This window comes from Sminthopsis crassicaudata, chromosome 2 (assembly GCF_048593235.1).
Source record: "Sminthopsis crassicaudata isolate SCR6 chromosome 2, ASM4859323v1, whole genome shotgun sequence".
Lineage (NCBI taxonomy): Eukaryota > Metazoa > Chordata > Mammalia > Dasyuromorphia > Dasyuridae > Sminthopsis > Sminthopsis crassicaudata.
This window is the reverse complement of record NC_133618.1, coordinates 215,637,313-215,659,786: the sequence shown is the minus strand read 5'-3', so window position 1 is coordinate 215,659,786 and position 22,474 is coordinate 215,637,313. Positions and strand designations below refer to the sequence as shown.

The window sequence follows — 22,474 nt, the reverse complement described above, 5'->3', positions numbered from 1 at the left end:
GGAGATGCTGTGCTCAATTCAAAGCAGAATTAAATTAGCCCCAAAGAAATAGAAAATGCGCAAAATTAGAGAAGCCACCTCAAATGTTCATATGGAGTATTTGTGCCAAATTGGTGGCGGAGCATTCGGAGCTCATATTGGTCTGATCATACACAATCGGACACACTAACTTGACTCTAACATAATGATGCCATTTGGGTTCTCTTCGAGCTGGAAGGACAAGAACCAACCAATAAAGAAATGTACATACACATAAAGACATATGCGTGAAAAATATACACACATATGTACTCTCTCCCTCTGCATATACACACACACATACTATATATGGGAACAAGTGGGAAAGCATACTTTGGCCCCCTACCAATAAGAGGAAACGAGAATAGGAGTGACCAGTAGTTAAAGGAGGCGGATGAGCTTATTTTCCGTTTGCATCCTTAGAGAAGAACATGAGGGGGTATTTACTTACAACAGACAGAGCTCCAGAGAGCAGTGTGAAGAGGAGGCTGAATTACAGGAGAGATAGTGGAGAAAAGGGTCTGGGATAGCAACTAGATGGTTGCCAGTTAAACTAGAAGAATTAGTTAGCCTTAGGGCAAACTTGTAAGTGAATTGGGACAATATCTTGCTCCTCCGGGACTTAAGAAAGTCGGAGGTTTGAGTAAAAAGTACTAACCCCATAAATTCTTGTCCAACGCTTTGACTACAGTTTGAGTCAGCAAGATCAGAAAACTTGTCTATTAATGGTCCAAAAGCCAACCAAGCTCTGAGCTAGACAAAACCCCGAAACTCGCTCATTTCCAGGAGGGTAGGGAGGGCGGAGGAGGGGAGTGGATGTTTACCAAACTATTTCCCACCTCGGTGCGGTCCGTAGGATCTTCCCGTTATTTGTGTCCTAAACAAATGTATAGGCTGTTGCACTCGGGGAACATAGAATGGGCTGGGGAAACAATGGAAGAGGAAACCTCTTGAGTACAGGCGACGACCCCCACGGTTGGAGAACCGAGCGAGGTGAGCCCCGCTAATTCGGTCTCTCTTATACCATTTAGACATAAAGGTGGGGCGGACTGGAGCCCGGGGTTCCGAAAGTGGGCTGTGCTGGAACCCAGTTGTCCCAAATGGGGCGGACTGGAGCCCAGAGATCCGAAATGGGGTGGAGTTTGAGCAGAAAACGAAACTGATAATGAACTGCTCAGAGACGAACGTTCCCTGGGCGGGCTGCAGAGCTCCCGGAGCCGGGCTGTGGGTGAGTTCAGAGCTAGCTTTGATTGTTCTGAGGGACAGATGAGAGCCTGGGCTCTAAGGGTTCGACGTCCAAATGAGATAGAGCGTGTGGAGCAGTGATCGGAGGCTCTGCAGCGGGCGCGCGAGTTTGCGTGAGTGGTAAGTGTGTGCAGGGGGGGTGGGGATGGATGAATGACAGCTCCGTGGCGGGGCGCAGCTTCCCTTTGAATGATTTGCCTCTGAACCCCTAGCGGCCCTAAAAAAATAGAAATTCTTGGAGGCACTGGGCTCCCTGAGCAGATCTCGAGCAGAAGAGCAAGAACAGGGAAATGACGCAGCGAAAGGAGCGCGTGAAAGTCACGGTCCTGACACCTTGGTGATTAATAGTCATTTCAGAGAATTCACTTTGCTTCTTTAGGCCTCGGTTTACCCATCTTTAAAATGGGATTTGGGCTAGCCAAAGTAGAGTTCTCTCTAACCCTAGCTTCTGATCTTCTAATCTGTGAGTCATAGATGCTCATTTCTGGAAAGAAAAGAGATTAAGGAAGGAAATGAAACTTAGGGATAAAATGAAGAGCTATAAAGCTCTGAAAGATCCATTGATAGTGAAAAATGGTAAAGAGGGAACAGAGATAATTAAAATATTAAACAGTCCAAAAACCTCTAAAGATGAATGAACATTGAAGGGACTCAAATCAAGGTTGTTAGAAAGAAATAAAAAATAGAGAAGCTATTCATATATAAAATAGAGAAGGCATTCATAAACTGTCTATATCAGGAGATCATCTATCACTTACCTATAATCAGGATTTTGCTGTAACAATAGTAAAGAGACTTTTAAATTCAATTTTACAAGCATTTATTTACTACATGCTATGTACCAAGCACTGTGCTAAGGCTTTGCCTATAAGACAAAGAAGAAAAAAAAAGAAACCAGAATGAAGATTTTAGAAGTTTATCCCTCTCTGTTACATTATCTTAGACAAATTATATCTCTCTGAGTCTCCTATTTTTAAACTGGTTAGATTATTTTTCCTATAAAATATTTGGCCTGGTTGTATTTTACTTACTTATAATGACTTCAGCTTCTTTACTATGAAGTTCCTTATACTATTCAAATCATGGGTCTTGACAAATGTGTAAAGTAAAATATGATCTGATGATCTGATTTCTTTTATAACAATTTCACTTGTTAATATCAGTTTTAGGCAGATAATTAACCGTCACTGGTTAACTGATTCTTGTTTGGCAGGCATTGTGCTAAGAACTTGGTATACAAAGAAAGGCAAAAAAAAAAAAAAAAAAAAAAAAGCAACTTTAGAAGGAAAGGTTCTAACAGTCCAGAGGAGATTAATATTGAAATGTGTTTCCTGGAAAATTCATGAAATCTCACTGATTGAGTAATAGTCATCTGGAAGACTGAAGATTTTTGAACCTGTAAGTACTGTTGCAAGTATTTGATCCCTTCCCTCCCCCAAAAAACCCTCATAGCTACATTGTTTAGAATTCAGTGGTCCTCAAACTTTTTAAATAGGGGGCCAGTTCACTGTCCCTCGGACTGTGGGAGGGCCGGATTAGAGTAAAAACAAAAAAATCACACTCTGTCTCCACCCCTCAGTCCATTTGCCATAACTGGTGGGCTCCATAAACGTCCTCAGCGGGGCTGCATTTGGCCCGTGGGCTGTAGTTTGAGAACCCCTGATTGTATCAGAGAGGCAGCTAATTGATAAAATGGATAAAGTCGTGAGCCTAGAATCAAGAATACTTAAGTTTAAATCTGACATTAGATACTATTTGATCCTGATCAAGTCACTTAACAAGGTTATCTGCCTCAGTTTCCTCATCTGTAAAATGTGGTTAATAATAGCACCCACCAAAATTTTTTTACATCCAAGGATTCTGATGAAGGCCTCATTTCTAAAATACATAGAGAATTGATTGAAATTTATAAGAATACAAATCATTCTCCAATTGACAAATGGTCAGAGGATATGAACAGATAGTTTTCTGATGAAGAAATTAAAACCACTTCTAGTCATATGAAAAAAATGACTATTGATCAAATAAATACAAATTAAGGGAACTCTGAGGTACCACTGCACACCTCTCAGATTAGCTAAAATGACAGGAAAAGATAACAATGAATGTTGGAGGTGATGTTGGAAAACTGGGACACTAATGCATTGTTGGTAAAGTTATGAACTGTTTCAACCATTCTGGAGAGTGATTTGAAATTATGCCCAAAGGGCTATAAAACTGCATACCCTTTGATCCAGCACTGTCTCTACTGGCCCTGCATCCCAAAGAGATCATTAAAAAAAATGGAAAAGAATGCACTTGGGCAAAAATATTTGTAGCAGCCCTTTTTGTAGTGTCAAGGAATTGGTGAATGTGGAAAACTACCTATGCATATGTTTTGAAAATAAAAAGTTTTTAAAAAAATAGCACTTGCCTCCCAGGCTTGTATGTATAAAATGAGAAAATTTAAGACTTTACAAATCTTAAAATGCCAGGCATTATTATTATTAGAAATACATTTTTAAATCAGATTTCAATATTTTATGTTTAGATGGAGTTGAATTAAAAAAACACTTCCCCAAAACAAAACAATCTAGTTGCCCAATTGAGGACCTCTCCTGGACCCTCCTTTTCTCTCTCAGCCTCTTGATTCCACAAAGATAGATGTTTACCTTTTAGCAAGATCCACTTTATTGAGAAAGGATGACTCTTCTTTATTGGAAAGTGAGCCTCAATATATCTTTGTACTTTTCAAACCATCTGAGTGTTTTGCACATCAATAAATATTATTTATAGGCATTGTGATAAATGTAATTTCCAAAAGACTTGAATTCCAGTTCCTGCCTGGCAACAATGCAATTTGGAGCAAGGTATTTTCTCTCTATGAAAAGGTTTCCTTGTCTATTAAATAGGATGGGTTAATTATAGGTACATAGAGCCTGAGCTGGAAGGGACCTTACAGGTCAATAAATCCTTTGATTTTACAGATGAAAAAATTGACCTAGAGAAGTGATTGCTCAGGATCATTTAGTCGTTTAGTGTTTGTAGTCATTACATACTATGTCAGGAGAATCAAATGAAATAATGTGTCAGGTGCTCTATAGCCATAAAGTTTGTTCTAAATATGAGATAATTAACCTGTAAGGTGTCCAAGGTCGTGATGACTGAATGCTAAATTAACCAACACCTTTTAGGTGGGGCACAAGTGACATCATTTTCAGGAACATAGGAACAAGCTGAGACAGAGAGTCTTGCCTGAGGACACAGAACTTCTGACTATGCTATAACAAGTGTAACAGCTGATACAGTAGAATGTATCTTGGCATGCAAGCCCCTCCTAAGTAAAGCCCTTCAGAACAATGGTTTGATCTCTTGCTTTTATAAGGAGTTAGTGGATTGCTATGTTTTCTGAAATCCAAAATAGCCTAAATGGATCAAAACTGTTCTAGTTTCACATTATTTTCTGAAACAATTATGATGATAAATAACAATATATAATTAATAATAATATTACATATAGTCAGAGAAATATTGTAATTAAGGAGCTAACCTCAGAGTTAGAAAAGCCTGAGTTCAAGATCTGGCTTTTTGATCCTGGTGTTATAAGTGAAATTTAACAAAAAAGTAAACCAAGACATGTTTTTCCAAGCAAAATAACAGTTTACTAATAGAGTATTGTACCTGTTAATGAAGGGATCGATGACTACTGCAGTTTTCAGTCAAAGATCAAGAATTAGTGCATATAAGCCTGGACAAGTCAAAGATCAAGAATTAGCGCATATAAGCCTGGACAAAGAATAGTATAGAGTAAGCAAAGAGGTCTTACTATTAGTTATAACACTGGCAGCATCATGAGGATAATGGATCATAATTGATTACATTAAGGAAATTGAGTATATCCAACATGTGGGATCAGCTGCATTCTGTGGTCATTAATAGGGAACCAGGGATGTAAATTCACTGGTGCTTGGGAATTAGATAAGACTATATATATTTTTTTAATTGGAAAGGATGATGTTTAAACTGGAACAAAGTATGGATCTACATTGATAGAAGAGTTTCCTGATTGGGAGTTCCCTACTTCAGTGACATCCCGAGTCCAGTCCAAGAGAATAAAAACCTTCACATTTATACTACCTGTTAAGATTTACAAAGTGCCTTTCTCATTATAACCTTGTTAATGTGTCAGCTAGGTAGGTAGCACACCTGAGTTCCAATCTGGCTTCCAACTCATATACTAGCTATATTGTCCTGGGCATCTCAATTAACCTCTGTCTGTCTCAGTATCCTCATCTGTAAAATGGGAATATTAATAGTACCTACCTGCCTGGGTTGTTGTGGGGATCAAATGAGGCAATATCTGTAAAATATTTAACCAGTCCCTGGCACATAGTATGCATGTAATAAAAATACTTAAAGAGGAAACTAAGGCAGAGAGTGATGAAATGACTTAATCTAAAATCCCAACACTAGTCAGTGTGCTGATGTCACAGTCAGAACTCAAACTCAGGGCTCCTCATTCTGAGTTCACAGACCTGGGCAGGGAAGGAATATTTTTGAAATCTGTTATTTGATCCTTAGGTTTGAGCTCACTTTCTAGTGGGAATTGAATCAGTTATTACTAGAGAGATATATTAAAAAGCATCATGTCATGTTGACAAGAAGCCAGCCTTGGAGTCAGGTAGATTCAAGTCCTACCTTTAACACTTGCTATCCATATGACCTCTTAACCTCTTAGTTTTCAGTCAATTCATGGGGCTCATGAACTTTTTTTTTTTTTTGGCTTTTTTTTTTTTTTAAGTGATCAACTATATTTCAATATAATTGGTTTCCATAGTAGTCCTGTGCGATATTTTATGCATTTCAAACATTATTCTCAGAAGACCTTAGGCTTTACTCAGATTTCCAGAGTGGTCTATGACACAGAACAAGGTTAAGAACTGCTCTAAGACTATAAATTGGACAATAATTGCTAGTTTACATTGGTAGAGGGAGTTTCTTCATTGGAATGTAAACTCCATCGATTACATCACAATTCTAGAGTTAAAAAATAAAATATAAGTCTATATCAGGAGTTCTCAAACTATAGCCAGTGGGCCAGATGCAGCCCTCCGGGTTATGCCAAATGGGCTGAGGAACGGAGACAGTGTGAGTTTTTGTTTTTACTATATTCCAGCCCTCCAACAGTCTGAGAGACAGTGAACTGGCCCCCTATTTAAAAAGTTTGAGGACCACTGGTCTATATTGACTCACTTATATGACTAGAAGCACAGAATTGATCTTGGAATCAGGAGAGCCGAGTTTGAATCCTGACTGACATTGATTCTATGACCAATAGCAAATCACAATCTCTCTCTGTGCCTCATCTGGGAAACTAGGGAGAGAATGTGAAACTGAATGATTTCTAAGGTTCTTTTCAATTCAAAGCAATAGAGTTTTACATGCCTTTTGTCCATCTTTCTTGTTTTACATTCATTAGACTTTTCATTGTGAGACATTTTATTACAGAAGCTGAGTTAAGAGATAAAAAGATGGATATATTCCTATGGGTTATTTTAATGAGTTTCAAAAACTTGAAAGACCTAAGGAAATGAAAGTGGATTAGAAGTTGAGCTTTCATAAACTCATGGTAGAAGTCTGAAGCAGTGTAGTAAAGTATCTAAAGTGATAGAATCAGCAACATGTGGGCTCAAATTTTCCCTCGGATGCTTGCTAGTTATGTGACTTGAGGCGTCATCATTTAACTTCTTTAACTCCTTATCTTCCTCTATAAAGTGAGGGAGCTACACAAAATGGCCTTTGGGAGCTCTTCCAGCTCTTCGGCCATCACCTTATGAAGGTTTTCATAGAATTAAGGATTTTGTCTCAGAGGAATGAGGGAGAGTTTCTCTCCATTTCCCCTGCTTGGATTCAGAAAATCAGACTGAATTTTGTTCTCTGTGGATATTTTTTCTTTCAGACTTCGTTTCCATTTTAAGTTCAACAAGAAGAATGGCTAACAATATTCAACCACGCCTCTACATTTCCGAACTCAATAACTATTGCCTGAGGAAAAATATGAAGGTTTTCTATGAAGAAATTTCAGTGACAGGACCCCCTCATAATATGGAGTAAGTTATTTAAAAATCATCTCTCTATGAAATGGAAAAGATATTATTTTTATTAATAAAACTTCTGAAATATATTTACATTTTTGAAAGGGTGATGTTTTCAAATCATGGGCTCTCAAGCTATAAGCCCATTGGCTTGAGTCTATTAGTTTGAGTCTAATTCCTGACAAAAGTCTAGAAAGTATTAAAATAATTTTTTTGTAAATATTTAGAAACTAGCATGGCAGTTATTAAAATATTAGGTCAGGGAAAAGTTGTAGACAGTAGAAACCTTCCCTTGCAACACACATGTTACAAATTGGATAAATCCAAAGTGTACTGGAAGTATATTACATTGCCAGTCTTTTGTCACTGATTTGATCAAAATTCTGAAATCTTACTGAGGTGTTTTCCTTTACATTATTGTGCTCATCATATAATTGTTCCAATTCTGCTCAATTCACTATATATCAGTTCAAACAAGTCTTTCTATGGTTTTGAAGTTGTCCCATTTGTCACCCTTTATGATTGATACATGTCATCAGACAGCAAAAATTTTACCTCATTATTGTCAGACTCAGGTTTGATGGGATGAGAAACATTTCTGTTCAAAAAGAAGAAGTACACAGAGAAACTGAGTCAAGAGGATCTTACCTTAAGCCATGTCAACATCATCCTTTGCCCTTTCTCAAAGATATATATGCACCTAGCAATTCAAGATCATTACCTTGTGGCATTTCCCTGGAATGGTAGACTGCTTACTTTAGGCAATCACATCTGAAATCAAAACTCAGAATAATATTAGATTACAGTCCTATGAGATTTTGCCTCATATAGCAAGTTTTACTAAATATGATTAGGGCTTGAGATAGTTAACAAATCACTCTCTTGTTGCTGCATTAAAACTAATTACCAAACAAAAAATTTATCAGATCTTCTAAAAATCATACAAAAGATTTTAACTCTCATTTCTTCTATTATTTACCTTTCTCAAATATAGCTTAAAACTTCTCTTGATCTAAAAGACAGTTATTAGAATTTACAAAAGAAGTAGATGATGTAAATTCATATAGATAACCAACATATGATAGTTTACTCAAAAAGAAGCTTTCATAATACATTGGCCAATTGTTGCAATTCTCCAGACTAGCAAATATATCTCCTAAGTTATACTAATCCCTAAAACAAAATAAACATTTTAAGACTAGGTCTGTACAAACCAGTCCAAGTATAACTTCATGATTATCATAATCACAAACCATTATATAAAACATTTCTGTGCTTTAAACACACTTTCAAAATTTCCCCCCATATTTTCCCCCTTATTTAAGAAGTGTTTGTAATGGTGGTGGTGAATCCTACCTAAATAAATCAACCCACAAATTCTTTCACAGGGCTGATAAGGTTTTGTTTTTTTTAAGTATCTTGTTCAAAAAAAATTGGCAGGCTCTTACATAAAAGGAGATTTTTACAAGATCTTTCTCTGACTCCCCTTTTCTTTTTTTCCCTCCAAAGTAAGCAATTATAATTCTACCACTTTAAAATATGTCCAACTAAATGCTTCAAAAGAGTTCACATAACAGCAATATTTTCAAATAACTTAATCAATAATTTCACAGTGTCCAAGTTAAAAAGAAATAAAAATTTTCCAATGATACAATGTTTACCATACTTTTAACTACATTTCTTATATGATGGTTTCCTAGAATTTACAATGCAATAAAATTTAGAAATATGATGATATTTATAATATCATGATTTGAAAAGATGAAAGAAAACTCAATAAAGTCAGATGATATCAATTTAGTCAAATTTATTTTCAAAAACTATACCCAAAGGACTATCAAAATGTGTATATCCTTTGACCCAGTAGTGTTTCTAGTGGGCTTATTTCACAAAGAGATCATAAAGGAGGGAAAGAGACCTATATGTGCTAAAATGTTTGTGGCAGCCCTTTTAGTAATGGCCAGGAACTGGAAACTGAGTGGATGCCTATCAGTTGGAGAATGGCTGAATAAATCATAGTATATGAATGTTATGGAATATTATTGTTCTGTAAGAAACGATCAGCAGGATGATTTCAAAGAGGCCTGGAGAGACTAGCATGAATTTAGGATAAGTGAAATGAGGAGAACCAGATCATGGTACACAGTAACAAGATTATACAATGATCAATTCTGATAGACGTGACTCTTTTCAATAATGAGATGATTGAGGCCAGTTCCAATGATGTTGTGATGAACAGAGCCATTTACACCCAGAGAGAGGACTGTAACACATGTAAAATGTATGGGATTACCTGTCATGGGGGGAGGGAGTGGAGGGAGGGAGGGGATAATTTGGAAAAATGAATAAAAAAAAATTTTTTTTAAATTACTTCCAAATTTTTATATAGAAAAAACTTATCACAAATGGCTTCAGTATCTTTTTGGAAATGCTGTAAACTAATCTTCCCTCTGCCTGATGTCCAAGAGATAAACTCTTACTAAAATGTAATAAAAATACCTATTAATGCCAAATCTGAATTTTTTTATTTTTTAATATCTACTCCTTGAAATTACTTTTAATTACTCAGGTACTTCAGAGAGTTAAAAGCTGACTATGTATTAATTTAGATTTTAAATTTTCTATGAGTTACTTTAAGTTACTTTAAGCCACTTCAAGTCTGTATGCAATGTCTCCTCAGCTGGATTCTAAGTTCCTTGAGGTGAGGAGATCTTTTCTATTTCTTTTATATTCACAACATTTTAATACTCTTCCAGTTTATCACTCATTTCCCTTCCTCCCTCTTTTCTTTCTTTCCTTTTCATCTATATAATCCAGTGTTTTTCCATTACCTCTCCAGATTGAACCTTCCTGCATGCCAAAGAAAACCAACCTAGTACTGTCTTTTATAGAAAGCTTATTCTTGATAATGTATACTGTTTTCTATCATAGTAATATACACCTCTATGAAATGAGGAGAGAGCTAGGTTTTAACTTTTCTCAATAAATTTTTCCTTCATTTAGTATTCCCTTTGCTTTTGGTCATAATTTATATTGCTATAGTCATTGTGGAAGTTTTTATCTTGGTTCTGATGATACTGCTCTGTATCAGTTCATACAATTTTCCCCACATTTCTTTGACAAACTGAATGTTCTTTTCACTGTCACAGTACATTTCCAACAGAGAAAATAGGAGGTAGAAAGTTGAGTTGAAAATAATCTAAAAATGTTATCCTTAAAAAGAGGATTTAAGTGTAAAATCACATGTATCTTTTTTCTCCCACTCAGGTTTACATTCAAAGCTGTAATAGGAGACAGAGATTTTCCAGAAGGTAAAGGCAAATCAAAGAAAGAAGCAAAAAATGTTGCTGCTAAGCAGGCTCTTCTCATACTAGAAAAAGAGGTGAGCCATTTTTTCCTTTACAAGGAATAAACACTATTTTCTATCAAATGTAGAAGATATCTTCACAACTTCTTGTGGGTTTAAAGGATTTAAATCTTAACTTCAATGGGAAGGAGACTAAATAAACCATACTCTAATAGGAATTGATGATGAGGTCTCCCCTGTTGACAATCTCAACAGCTATTTCCTTAATTAGGACTTCTTAACTTTTTTGTGCAGTGAAACTCTTTTCAGAATAATAGCTTAAAATAATTGAAGAAAAGGCTAAATTTAGAGGACAATGAAAATAAAGATGTAATTTGTTTTTCCATCTAAGTTCATAAATCCCTGAAATCTATTCCTCAATGTATCCCAAGCGAATTGGGATATTATAGCACTTCCTTGATATTATTGCACCATATCTCAAAGATCATATACTATGCCCAGGTGAAATTTATATCAGGAATATACCAAGGCTGGTATAATATTAGAAATACTATGAGTATAATTGGTCATATCACTAACAATAACAAAAACAACACCATCATATCAATAAATGCAGATAAAGCCCTTGTCAAAATACAAAACCCATTCATAATAGAAATCATAAGAATCAATGGAGTTTTTCTTAAGATAATAATACCTATCTAAAATCAAGAGCAAGCATTATTTATGATGGGAATAAGTTTGGAGTCTTCACAGTAAGATAAGAAGTGAAATAAAGATGTCCATTATCAATGTTATCGTTAAACATTATACTAGAGATGATCTTATAGCAAAAAGATAAGAAAAAGAAATAGAAGAAATAAAAAATAGGCACCGAGGAAACAAAACTATCACTCTTTCCAGATGACATCCACCTTAGCATCTTAAAGAATGAATTAAAAACTAATTGAAACAACAACCTCAACAGAATTTTAGGCTTTAAAATAAGCCCCCATAAATACCAACATTTCCATGTTTTACTAGCAAAACCAGAGATAGAAATTCCACTTAAAATAATTGCAGATAAGATAAAATATTTGGGAGTCTACCTGTCAAGACAAATTCAGGGATTAAGTGAATTCAATTATAAAACTTTCACACAAATAAAGACAAATCTAGACCATCAGAGAGATAGTAATTGCTCATGGGCAGGCTGAACCAATATAATGAAAATGGCAAACCTATCTAAGGAAGTTTAATTCCACAGATTGGCTAAGATAATGATGGATGTTGGAGCGGATATGGAAAAACTGGGACATTAATGCATTGTTGATGGAATTATGAAATGATTCAGTCATTCTGGAGAGCAATTTGGAACTATGCCCAAAGAGTATAACTGTGCTCTCACTTTGATCCATCAGTGTCTCTACTGGGTCTGTATCCTAAGGCGATCATAAAAGAAGGAAAAGGATCCACATGTGCAAAAATGTTTGTAGTAGCCCTTTTTGCAGTGGCAAGGAACCACAAACTGAGTGAGTCCTCAGCAATTGGGGAAATAGCTGAATAAGTTATGATATATGAATGAATGGAATACTATTGCTTTATTAAAAATAATGAGCAGACTGATTTCAGAAAAGCCTGGAAAGACTTAAATGAACAGATGCTAAGTGAAGTAAGCCCAACCAAAAAACATACACAGTAACCCAAGATGATGTGATGATCAAGTGTGATGGACTTGCCTTTTTTCATAATGAGGTGATTCAAGGCAATTCCAATAGACTTATGATAGAGTCATCTGCAGAGAGGGAACTACAGAGATTGAATATGGATCAAAGAGTAGTAATTTCACCTTCTTGTTGTTGTTGTTGGCTTGCTTATTTATTTTAACGTTCTCATGTTTTTTCCCTTTTAGAATGAATGAATGAATATGGAAATATGCTTAGAATAATTGCACATGTTTAACCTATGTGAGATAGCTTGCTGTTTTGGGGAGGGGAAACAGGGGAGAAGAGGGAGAAAAATTTGGAGCACAAAGTTTTGCAAAAGTGAGTGTTGATATATTTTAACCTTTATAACATATATTGGATTATTTGACATCTAGGGGAGGGGGGAGAGGGAAAAAGGGGAAAATTTGGAACACAAGGCTATGGAAAAGTCAGTGTTGAAAAATTATCCATGAATATATTTTTGAAAATAAAAAGCTTTAATAAAAAATTAATACAAAAAGGAAAAAGTGAATGTTGAAAACCATCTTTGCATGCATTTAGAAAAATAAAATCTATTAAAAAGCAAAAAAAAAAAGTGGTAATCAAAACGATCTGATACTAAGAAATAGAGTGGTAAATCAGTGAACAGATTAAGTACATAATATACAGTAATAAATGATCATAGTAATCTAGTATTTTATAAACCCAAACATTTAAGCTTTTGGGGTAAGAATTCAAAATTTGCTGGAAAAACTAGAAAAGCAAAAACAGAATGCTTAGATCTGTGTTCAGACTCCATCAATTCTTTTTGTGGAGGTGGATAGTGTTTTTTTCAAAATCACAAGTGTTTCAGAATTGTTCTTAGAGAACTGCTATCCAAGCAGATATCCTTGGATAAGAGAATTCTAAGCCATCATCACCTTTAAAAGAAGTACTTAAATGCTAATTAAGAGGGAAACAGGAGGGGACAAACACCTGCAACTTTTTTAGCTATAGCTCTATTTGTTATTATAAAGTCTGAAGTCACAATTAAGTATAGTTTAAGGCTATATTCTTCATTCAGTTAATTTCACACAATCCCTCTGCTTTTATTTATCCTTTGACGACTTACACAATTCTTGATGCATTTCCTCAACCAAGGCAGGTTGAAACACCAAGTTTCTTTGAGAAGTAAGCAAGGGGTCTGGGATAGGGTTCCAGAGACTGAGTCAAGACCCCTAGGACCTGGCCCCGCCTTCCATCAATGTGCAGTGTAAAAGGTTTTAGGTAGGGCTAAGGCCGGGCAAGAGATTAGTTTAGCTTTCAGTCTTAATCAGACTGATAGGCTGTGTGGGCCTTTAGACCAAGAAACCTCAAAGCCCTGGGGGAAGAGGTTTCTATGGCTTCAGTCAGAGAAGCTTCTCAGGTGGGGCTCCGAGATATTATCTAACCCATACAGGCCATGTTCATTGGTGGGAGGGTTCTGTTCCCCTGGATTTTCCCCTTCAAGGGCAAAAAAAAATTGTGAATCTTTATACACTGATATGCAACAGAAAGCATCTTTAATATCTAAGATGGAAAACCATTGTGTTCCCTAGGATATTTGTTCCCTGGGCTCATGACTTCTACTGACCATTTTCTCAGATTATAGACATTTGGTATAAGAGGAAAAAGTTTGCACTGGATGGGCTATCATCTTAAATTTGTGGTTTTCTCAAAACCACAAGACTTTCTGATTGGCTGAATCCATCTGTGCCTTCCTATCCCCCCTCCCCCCATTTCTTGTCTGCTCAAGACTTCTATTGATCACTTAATTGTTCTGTGAATCCTACTCTTCCTTAACCTCTCACTTTCTGAAACCTCTTGGTCAGTGGTACCCACTCTCTCAATCCCACCCAACCTCAAAGTTTACAACAGCATTTTTCACAGTTTGACAACTGATCACGCAGTAATAATTCCACCTCCTAGCCAGACTCGGGAATAATCAGGTGGGAAACAAAGAACTGGGAAACTGAATCAGAAGGATCCCACCTTAAGCAGAGGCAAAGGTTGTCCTCCCAACTCTTGCCGAGATAAGACATCCATCTATGACATAGTTCAGGAAGGCATTTCTTTGAGTAACTGATGGCATTTCTATCCAATGACAATGATCAGGAAATCAACTTCAAAACTAAAAGAATATCAGTTATAGTCCCAAGAGATTTTATTTCTAATAGCAAATTCTGCCAATTGCAGCTTAAGGCTGGATACCTTATTTTAAAAGTTTACCAGGACTTATACACATAGGAGATTTTGTTTAACATGTTTTATATTTTTAAACTTATCCCGGTGCAAAGGATCAATCATTTAACAAGTTTATAGTTCTTAGTAAACATTCATTTTTTTAGGAACTGTAAGTTCTAAGCAGGCTAATTTCTCAGGACTGACGACCTTGCTTACCCTTGTGGTTTCAAGAAAACTGGCAAGCTTACAAATTAAGAGGAGTTGACAGAGACACCAGGGGAGGGTCTGAGCTTGCTCTTGCCCACCCCAACTATTCTTAGTGCCTTTGTGGGCTGTCTGTTTGATACCTCCCCCCACTCCCCACCCCCAGTGAAGAGGGAAGAAGTATTACACATCTCATACTTAGAGGTGAACTGATAAGGCTTTCACTTCATCCTTCTTGCTGTTCCACACACAGCAAAGACCAATTTTAGGTTTAATGTGATAATAATAACTCCAAATAACTTAGTTAACAATTTTACAATTTTCCTAAGTAACAGCCAAATAGTCTTAGCTAGAATTTCTTTTCCCTTAAATAAGTTTCCCTTTTGTTTTAGGGAGAGAACAAGACAATTCTTATTGTCTGAGGTATTTGGGTTTATTAATTGGGGTTAAGTGACTTGCCCAGGATCACATAAGCTAGAAGTGTTAAATGTCTGAGACCATGTTTGAATTCAGGTCCTTCTGACTTCAGGGCTGGTACTCTATCCACTAAACTACCTAGCTTCCCCAACAAGACAATTCTTAAAATTGAGATAGAACAGATTTCAAAATTGACAACTTTAATTAATGAGATTCCTAGATTCTGATTAAATGTTCTAGACAAACTGAATTGCCATTTCGTTATTTTCCAATTCATGAAAATCATTTCTCTTTTGTGAGGCAGGAAAAGAGTTAAGAGTTAAGTCAGTTTTTACTGACAAGGCTCTCAAAAGTCTGACTCCAGATAACTCAAAAGCAGGCTGTTTGTAGCTAGTATTTTTAAAGTAATAGAAAACTGCTTTTTTTTGTTTTCCTAAAGTTACCTAATTCTTAAATCTTCTGTTAACACTATCAGTGCAATTACATTACAATTTCTATATCCCTTTCTTTAGTGGGTTTTAATTAGAATGCCTTTAAAATTGCTTTTACTATCATATTTCAAACAAATTTCCAAATTACTTTACACAGACATAGAAATCGTTTATATTATCCTTGGATAAAAGCATTCCAAGCCATCATTACCTTTAAAAGAAGTATTTCTAATTAAGAGGGAAATAGGAGGGGACAAACACCTGCAATTTTTTAAGCTATAGCTCTTTTTGTTATTATAAAATCTCAAGGCACAATTAAGGCATAGTTTTAGGCTACATTCCCATGAGAGTAGCTTCACTCGATTAATTCCAAATAGTAGTATATTGTCTACTAACCTAGGCACTCATTCTTGCAAGAATATAAAATAAATCTTTCAGAGGAGAAGACACACAAGAGAGAGTTGGTAGAATAATGACTATAATTAGAATATGGCTTTGGAGAGTAAGTTTTATTTTTAAAATTTTACCATATTAGCAAATTCAGTATGGGATAAGGTAGACTTGTATATTAAGAAGTGTTTTATACACACACACACACACACACACACACTTACGTGAGAAAATCCAAGAACCTGAAAAGGAAAACATGTAATATGTATTGAATATAAACCAATGAAGAAACTGAAGCAATATTGTCATTAGAATAGTATATTATACTTTTATTATTGGATCTCCATATATATATTTTTTTTTTCTTTTTGTTGTTGTTGTTGTGGTTGTTGTTGTTGTTGTTGTTCTGTATGGTTAAATTCAAATTTACAGATTAGGTGACCCTGGCTACATCTTGAATTCCAATACTCTCTGAAGCATTATTACATTTCCTCTTTTTTCTAATGGATACTGAATAGTCTTGTATTATTAAAGTGTATTTGGCTTTGTATTTGAAGGTCTTTCTTCTAATGACTTATAGAACTTGTTTCTAAATTAAATTAAATTTAACCACTTAGTGTTTTGGATTTTGCAGCCATTAGGTATTTTTTTTCCTAGAAGCAATATGTTAATTATTCCAATTGGAATTTAATTCTTTTATGTTCAGAAGTTCCTACTATTTCCTTCATTATGGTGTAAAGCTATGTTCTTCTGGAAGATGGATATCTGAAATCTGTGTTTCTTTTAATATTCTTGCTTTTTGAAGTATTTTTGAGAGGTTCTAGAGAATGGGGGAAAATGTCTAGTCCTCTATCTTGTTCACATGACCCAGAAGTACAGGTCATATTTTGTATGTTATTTTTTTATTTACTTTATTTAAGGAGGGAAAACTTTGAAGAGTCAAATAAGCCTTCTAAAAAGTTTTTACTTTGTAGGATATGAGCTCCGTTATGTCACCTCAACCATCTCAAAATTCAAGTGTCTCAGAAAGTCAAACACCGCCCAGTATGAATTATATTGCTCTTCTCAACCAGAATGTACAAAAGAAGAGACTCACTTTGGATTTTATCAAACAACCTCCAACACCTGGATTTTCAAGGTGAGGAATTATTTTGGTCCTTTTCTTTATTTAATGCTTGCTTCTGTCTTAACAATACTATGACTTTTCATGGTTTATGTTTTAGAAATTCTAAGAATTTTACTCTTTATTTTTCATTATGATATGTGGGGAAAACTCTACAAAGTCCTGCTCTCTTGCTTCATTGTTGTGTGAAGGTGACTCTAGATTTTCAAAAGTTGGGCCAATGGAGTATGAGCTTTGATCAGTTTTTCCCCCCTGAGGCAATTGGGGTTAAGTGACTTGCCCAGGGTCACACAGTTAGAAAGTGTTAAGTGTCTGAGGCCAGATTTTGAACTCGGATCCTGCTGACTTCAGGGCTGGTGCTCTATCCATTGAACCATCTCACTGCCCCTTTTGATCAGTTTTTCCATGCTGGACAAGTTTAAAATATCGATCCCTCTAGTAAAAGAGTTTGTTTTCTAAGGATCAACTTAGCTAATTGAGAAGAGGCATATCATTAGAAAGATAGTTACTAGGTTGTGAATTTTTTTTGGTGGGGGAAAAGGGACCATGGAACTCAATAAAACAATGAACAATTTTTAAGTGGGTCTCATCCCCAGATGACTCCTTTCTTCTTCTGCAATGATGGTGACAGAATGGTGGGAAAAGTGGCAAAGGGTGCTTAAAATTTTTAGACTGTCTTCTAGGTTATAAACTTAGTCCTCTACCCACTTTACCATGCTACCTTTCTCAAAGGGTTTGTTTTCCCTATGTTGGAGCATTTGTGAAGGGCAAATGATTTGGTTACTCACAAATCATTCTTAAATCTTGGAAGAATGGATTAACCTTTCGTTGGATACTACAGGTACCATAGTTATATAATTAAAGGAACTTCGATATCAGTGTCTTAGACCAAAATATTTCTTCTTTGTATCTTTTGCTTTGGTATCAATCAGTTATAAATGGACAAATGCCCATTGAGCTTGAGATCTTTTTCTCTTCCTTAAATCTAGAAATGGACTATTATGATGAGAAAAAGAAAGATTTGTGATAAATAACTTACTTAAATGAATCCTTGATCCTGTCAGTGTCGATACTTCCTTCTCTGATACTGATTGCAATCCTTCGTGCCTTTACTTTTAACCTAAATGATTTTTCTGCCTTACTTTCCATAAGTCCTTTCCGAGGGCCATCTCAATGTGCTAGGGCTCTTCCTCTAAAGTTAGACCTCATGCAGCACCTGGTCTGGTCTATCTGCAGTACTTCATTCTCACTTAATGACTGTCTCTCTCTATTAGTCAGTTGTGCATATCCTTGGCCATATGTATTTTATACCATTTTCCTTTTTTGTCATATTAACTGCTCTGGTAGGTGTGAGGTGATACCTCAGTGTTGTTTTTATTTGCATTTCTCTCATCAATAGTGATTTAGAACATTTTTTTCATGTGACTAGAAATAGCTTTGATTTCTTCATCTGAAAACTGCCTTTTCATATCTTCTGACTATTTATCAATTGGGGAATTACTTTTAATCCTATAAATTTGACTGAGTTTTCTATATATTTGAGAAATGAGGCCTTTATCTGAAATAGTTGAAGCCAAATTTCCTTCCTCCCCTTTTCTGCTTTCCTTATAACTTTGGGTGCATTGGTTTTGTTTGGGCAAAAACTTTTAATTTTATGTAATTAAAATAACCTGCTTTATATATTGTAATCCTCTTTATGTTTTCTTTGGTTCTAAATTCTTCCCTTATCCATAAATCTGAAAGATAAACTATTCTATGCTCTCTTAATTTGCTTGTGGTTTCAACCTCTATGTGTAAATTCATGTATCCATTTTGGTCTTATCTTGGTATATAATATTAGATATTATTATTCTACACCCATTGTCTGCCATACTGTTGTCAAATAATGAGTTTTGTTCCAAAAGCTTAACTCTTTCAGTTTATAATATACTAGATTACTACTGTTATTTATGATAATGTAGTTTGTACTCTGAGTCAATTTTTTAGCCAATATTAGATCGTCTTGATAATTAGCACTTTTGAGATCTGGTAAGGCTAGACCACCTTCTTTCTCATTTTTTTTTATATCTTTGAACTTTTGTTTTTCTAGTTGAATTTTGTTATTTTTTCTAGTTCTGAAAATATTTTTTTTAGTTTGATTGGTATGCCATTGAATAGATTAATTTAGGTAGAATTATCATTTTTGTCATATTGACTCAGCCTTTCCACGAGCAATTAATATTTTAAAATATTTTTATTTTACTCAGTTATGTTACAATTTTTTACATTTGTTTTTTATAATTTTGAGTTCAAGATTCTTCCCCTTTCTCATCACTTGCCTCCACTGAGAATGCTTATGTGAAGTTGTGCAAAATATTTTCATAAACATCATGTTGCAAAATAAAACATAGATTTTCCCACCCCCTCAAAAAAAAAACCTCAAGAAAAAAAAGAAAAGTATGCTTCAGTCTGTATTCAAACACAATCAGTTCTTTCTCTGGATATGGATAGCATTTTTCATCATAAATCCTTCAGAGTAGTCTTTGATCATTGTACTGATGAGAATAACAAAGTTATTCACAGCTGTTTATCCCACAGCTTGAGCAATTAATATTTTCTAATTGTTTAGATCCGATTTTATTTATGTGAAAAGTGTTTTATAATTGTAACAACATAGTTCCCATATTTGTTTTGGCTGGTAGACTCCCAAGTATTTTGTATTAGCTACAGTTATTTTTTTTTCTTACATGTCATAATGTGAAAACAATTTGTATCTTATTTTTTCTAACAGACCATATGCTTCATAAGGGCAGATAGAGACTGAATTTAATAAATATTGAATAAATGGAATGTCTTCACATATATGAAGTTTTCTTCATGAAGGCTTTTCCTACTCTTTTCATTGTCAGAACAGAAATGGTCTATATTGTATAATTTCTTCAGTACTTCAAGGATATTTAATTACATGAATATGGACATTCCTCAGGTCATAAACAATGTACCAACCAACTTTGATGGTGAATGCAATGTTTGCTCCTATTCCCCACATTTACACAAAAAAGAGAATATAATTTTGAAATACTTATTTGGGAATTAGCTTGTTTTTTGGTTTTTCATCATAATTACTGTTTTTACCTTTTCCTAGACAATTTTGTTTTTAGAGTCAAATCTTACTCAGCTTTGCTCCAATATTTCTTTTGAACTACCTAATTACTGATGCCAATCTTTTATATATATATACATATATAGATAGATAGTTTTTATTTACCAGATATATGCATGGGTAATTTTACAGCATTGACAATTGCCAAACCTTTTATTCTAATTTTTCTCCTCCTTCCCCCCCACCCAAGATGGCAGGTTGACCAATACATGTTAAATATGTTAAAGTATAAATTAAATACAATATATGTATACATGTTCAAACAGTCGGACTTTGAAATAGTGTACAATTAGCCTGTGAAGGAAATAAAAAATGTAGGTGGACAAAAATAGAGGGATTGGGAATTCTATGTAGTGGTTTATAATCATCTCCCAGAGTTCCTTCACTGGGTGTAGCTGGTTCAGTTCATTACTGCTCTATTGGAATTGATTTGGTTCATCTCATTGTTGAAGATGCATTCATCAGAATTGATCATCATATAGTATTGTTGTTGAAGTATATAATGATCTCTTTGTCCTGCTCATTTCACTCAGCAAAGATGTCAATCTTAAACACGTTTTATATTTCTACATATAAAAACATAGTTTGTCCTTATTGAATGTCCATTTCCCCCATTCAATATTATTCTTAATTTTGCTGTTGTTTTTTTCTTATGTTCCATATCCTCTTCTGTTTTTTTTTTTTTTTTCATTCTTTATATTTTGCTTTGCTCTTTCTTGGTTTCTTATAGCTTTACTGGTTTCCCTCTTGTCCAATTCTAATTTTCAAAGAGTTATTATGTTCATTAAGATTCTGGATCATCTTTTCTAATTGGTTGACTTTCTTTTCACATCTTCCTAGACTCAGACAGCACTGGGACCCCCACGCTGTTCAGAAGTGAAAGTTCCTTAGGTTGGGGCTGAAATTATCTCCTAAACCTGCTATCCCCAGGGCTCCTGGCTTGCTGTTTCTGTCAAGCTAACCTGGAGGTGTTTACATTTCACATAGGTTAAATTTCAATCCTAGGGTCTTTCTTCCTATCTTCTCATGGTTGTCCCAGGAGGATCCCTGTTCTACTCCAGATCTTATTTGCTTTTCATTGGTCTATGTTTGCCCCGAGGCCAATTTGATTTTATGGGGAAAATCCAGAGAGCTTAGAATGTTCTGCCCTATTCCATCATCTTCCCAGAATCTTCCTCTACAATTATTTTAAAGGGAATTTCTTTCTGTCTTTTGCTGCTGGACTTTGTTGGTTATGCTATGGTTAAAAATGCTGATGATTTATGTAGGTTTATTTTGTATCCTGTAACTTTGTTAAAGTTTTTAGTAATTTCAAGTAGTTTTTAATTGATTCTCTAAGATTTTCTAAGTAAAACATTATACCACCTGCAAAGAGTGATAATTTTGTTTCCTGTTGCCTATTCTAATTGCCTTAATTTCTTTTTTTTCTCTTATTGCTATAGCTAACATTAAATATTAAATAATACAATATTAAATGATAGAGGTGATAATGGGCATCGTTGATTCACTCCTGCTTGTATTGTGAAGGCTTTTAGCTTAACCCCATTACAGATAATATTTGCTGATGTTTTAAGATAAACATTACTTATCATTTTAAGGAAAGCTCCATCCATTACTATGCTCTCTAGTGTTTTTAATAGGAATGGCTGTTGTATTTTTCTCAAAGGCTTCTTCTGCATCATTAAGATAATTGTATGATTTCTACTGGTTTTGTTATTGATATGGTCAATTATGGTGATAGTTTTCCTAAGACTGAATCAACCCTATATTCCTGATATAAATCCCACCTACTCATAGTGTATAATCCTTGTGATATATTGCTGTAATCTTTCTTCTAGTATTTTATTTAAATTGTTTTCATCAATATTGACTCAGGAAATTGGTCTATAATTTTATTTATCTATTTTGACTCTTCCTGGTTTGTGTAGCAGTACCATATTTGTGTCAAAAAAGGAATTCACCTATTTTTCCAAATGGTTTATATAGTTTTGGGATTAATTGTTCTTTAAATGTTTGATACAAAGCACTTGCTTATACATCTGGTTCTGGGAATTTTTTCTTAGGAAGTCCATTGATGGCTTGTTCAATTTCTTTTTCCAAGATTAGGTTATTTAAGTATTTTTTTCTTTTAATCTGGGTAATATACATTTGTAGATAATTATCCACTTTATTTAGATTGTCAAACTTATTGGCATATAATTGGACAAAATAACTCCTAACAGTCACCTAAATTTCA

At 34.8% G+C, this 22,474-nt stretch overlaps 1 protein-coding gene across 4 annotated transcripts in view; it reads left to right on the top strand.

Moving 5' to 3' along the window:
* Positions 1–875: 875 nt before the first annotated feature.
* EIF2AK2 (eukaryotic translation initiation factor 2 alpha kinase 2) overlaps positions 876–22,474 on the top strand; it is a 59,446-nt gene continuing 37,847 nt past the window's right edge. Inside the window, exons 1-4 of one of the 4 annotated variants that reach the window (XM_074288187.1) lie at positions 876–1,011; positions 7,202–7,352; positions 10,605–10,719; positions 16,948–17,111. In XM_074288187.1, coding sequence (XP_074144288.1) covers positions 936–1,011; positions 7,202–7,352; positions 10,605–10,719; positions 16,948–17,111 — 506 coding nt within the window. In that variant the 5' untranslated portion in view covers positions 876–935. Of the gene's footprint in view, positions 1,012–1,194; positions 1,384–2,520; positions 2,662–7,201; positions 7,353–10,604; positions 10,720–16,947; positions 17,112–22,474 lie in introns of those variants that run through there. The other 3 variants (XM_074288188.1, XM_074288190.1, XM_074288189.1) reach the window with 3 other exon arrangements.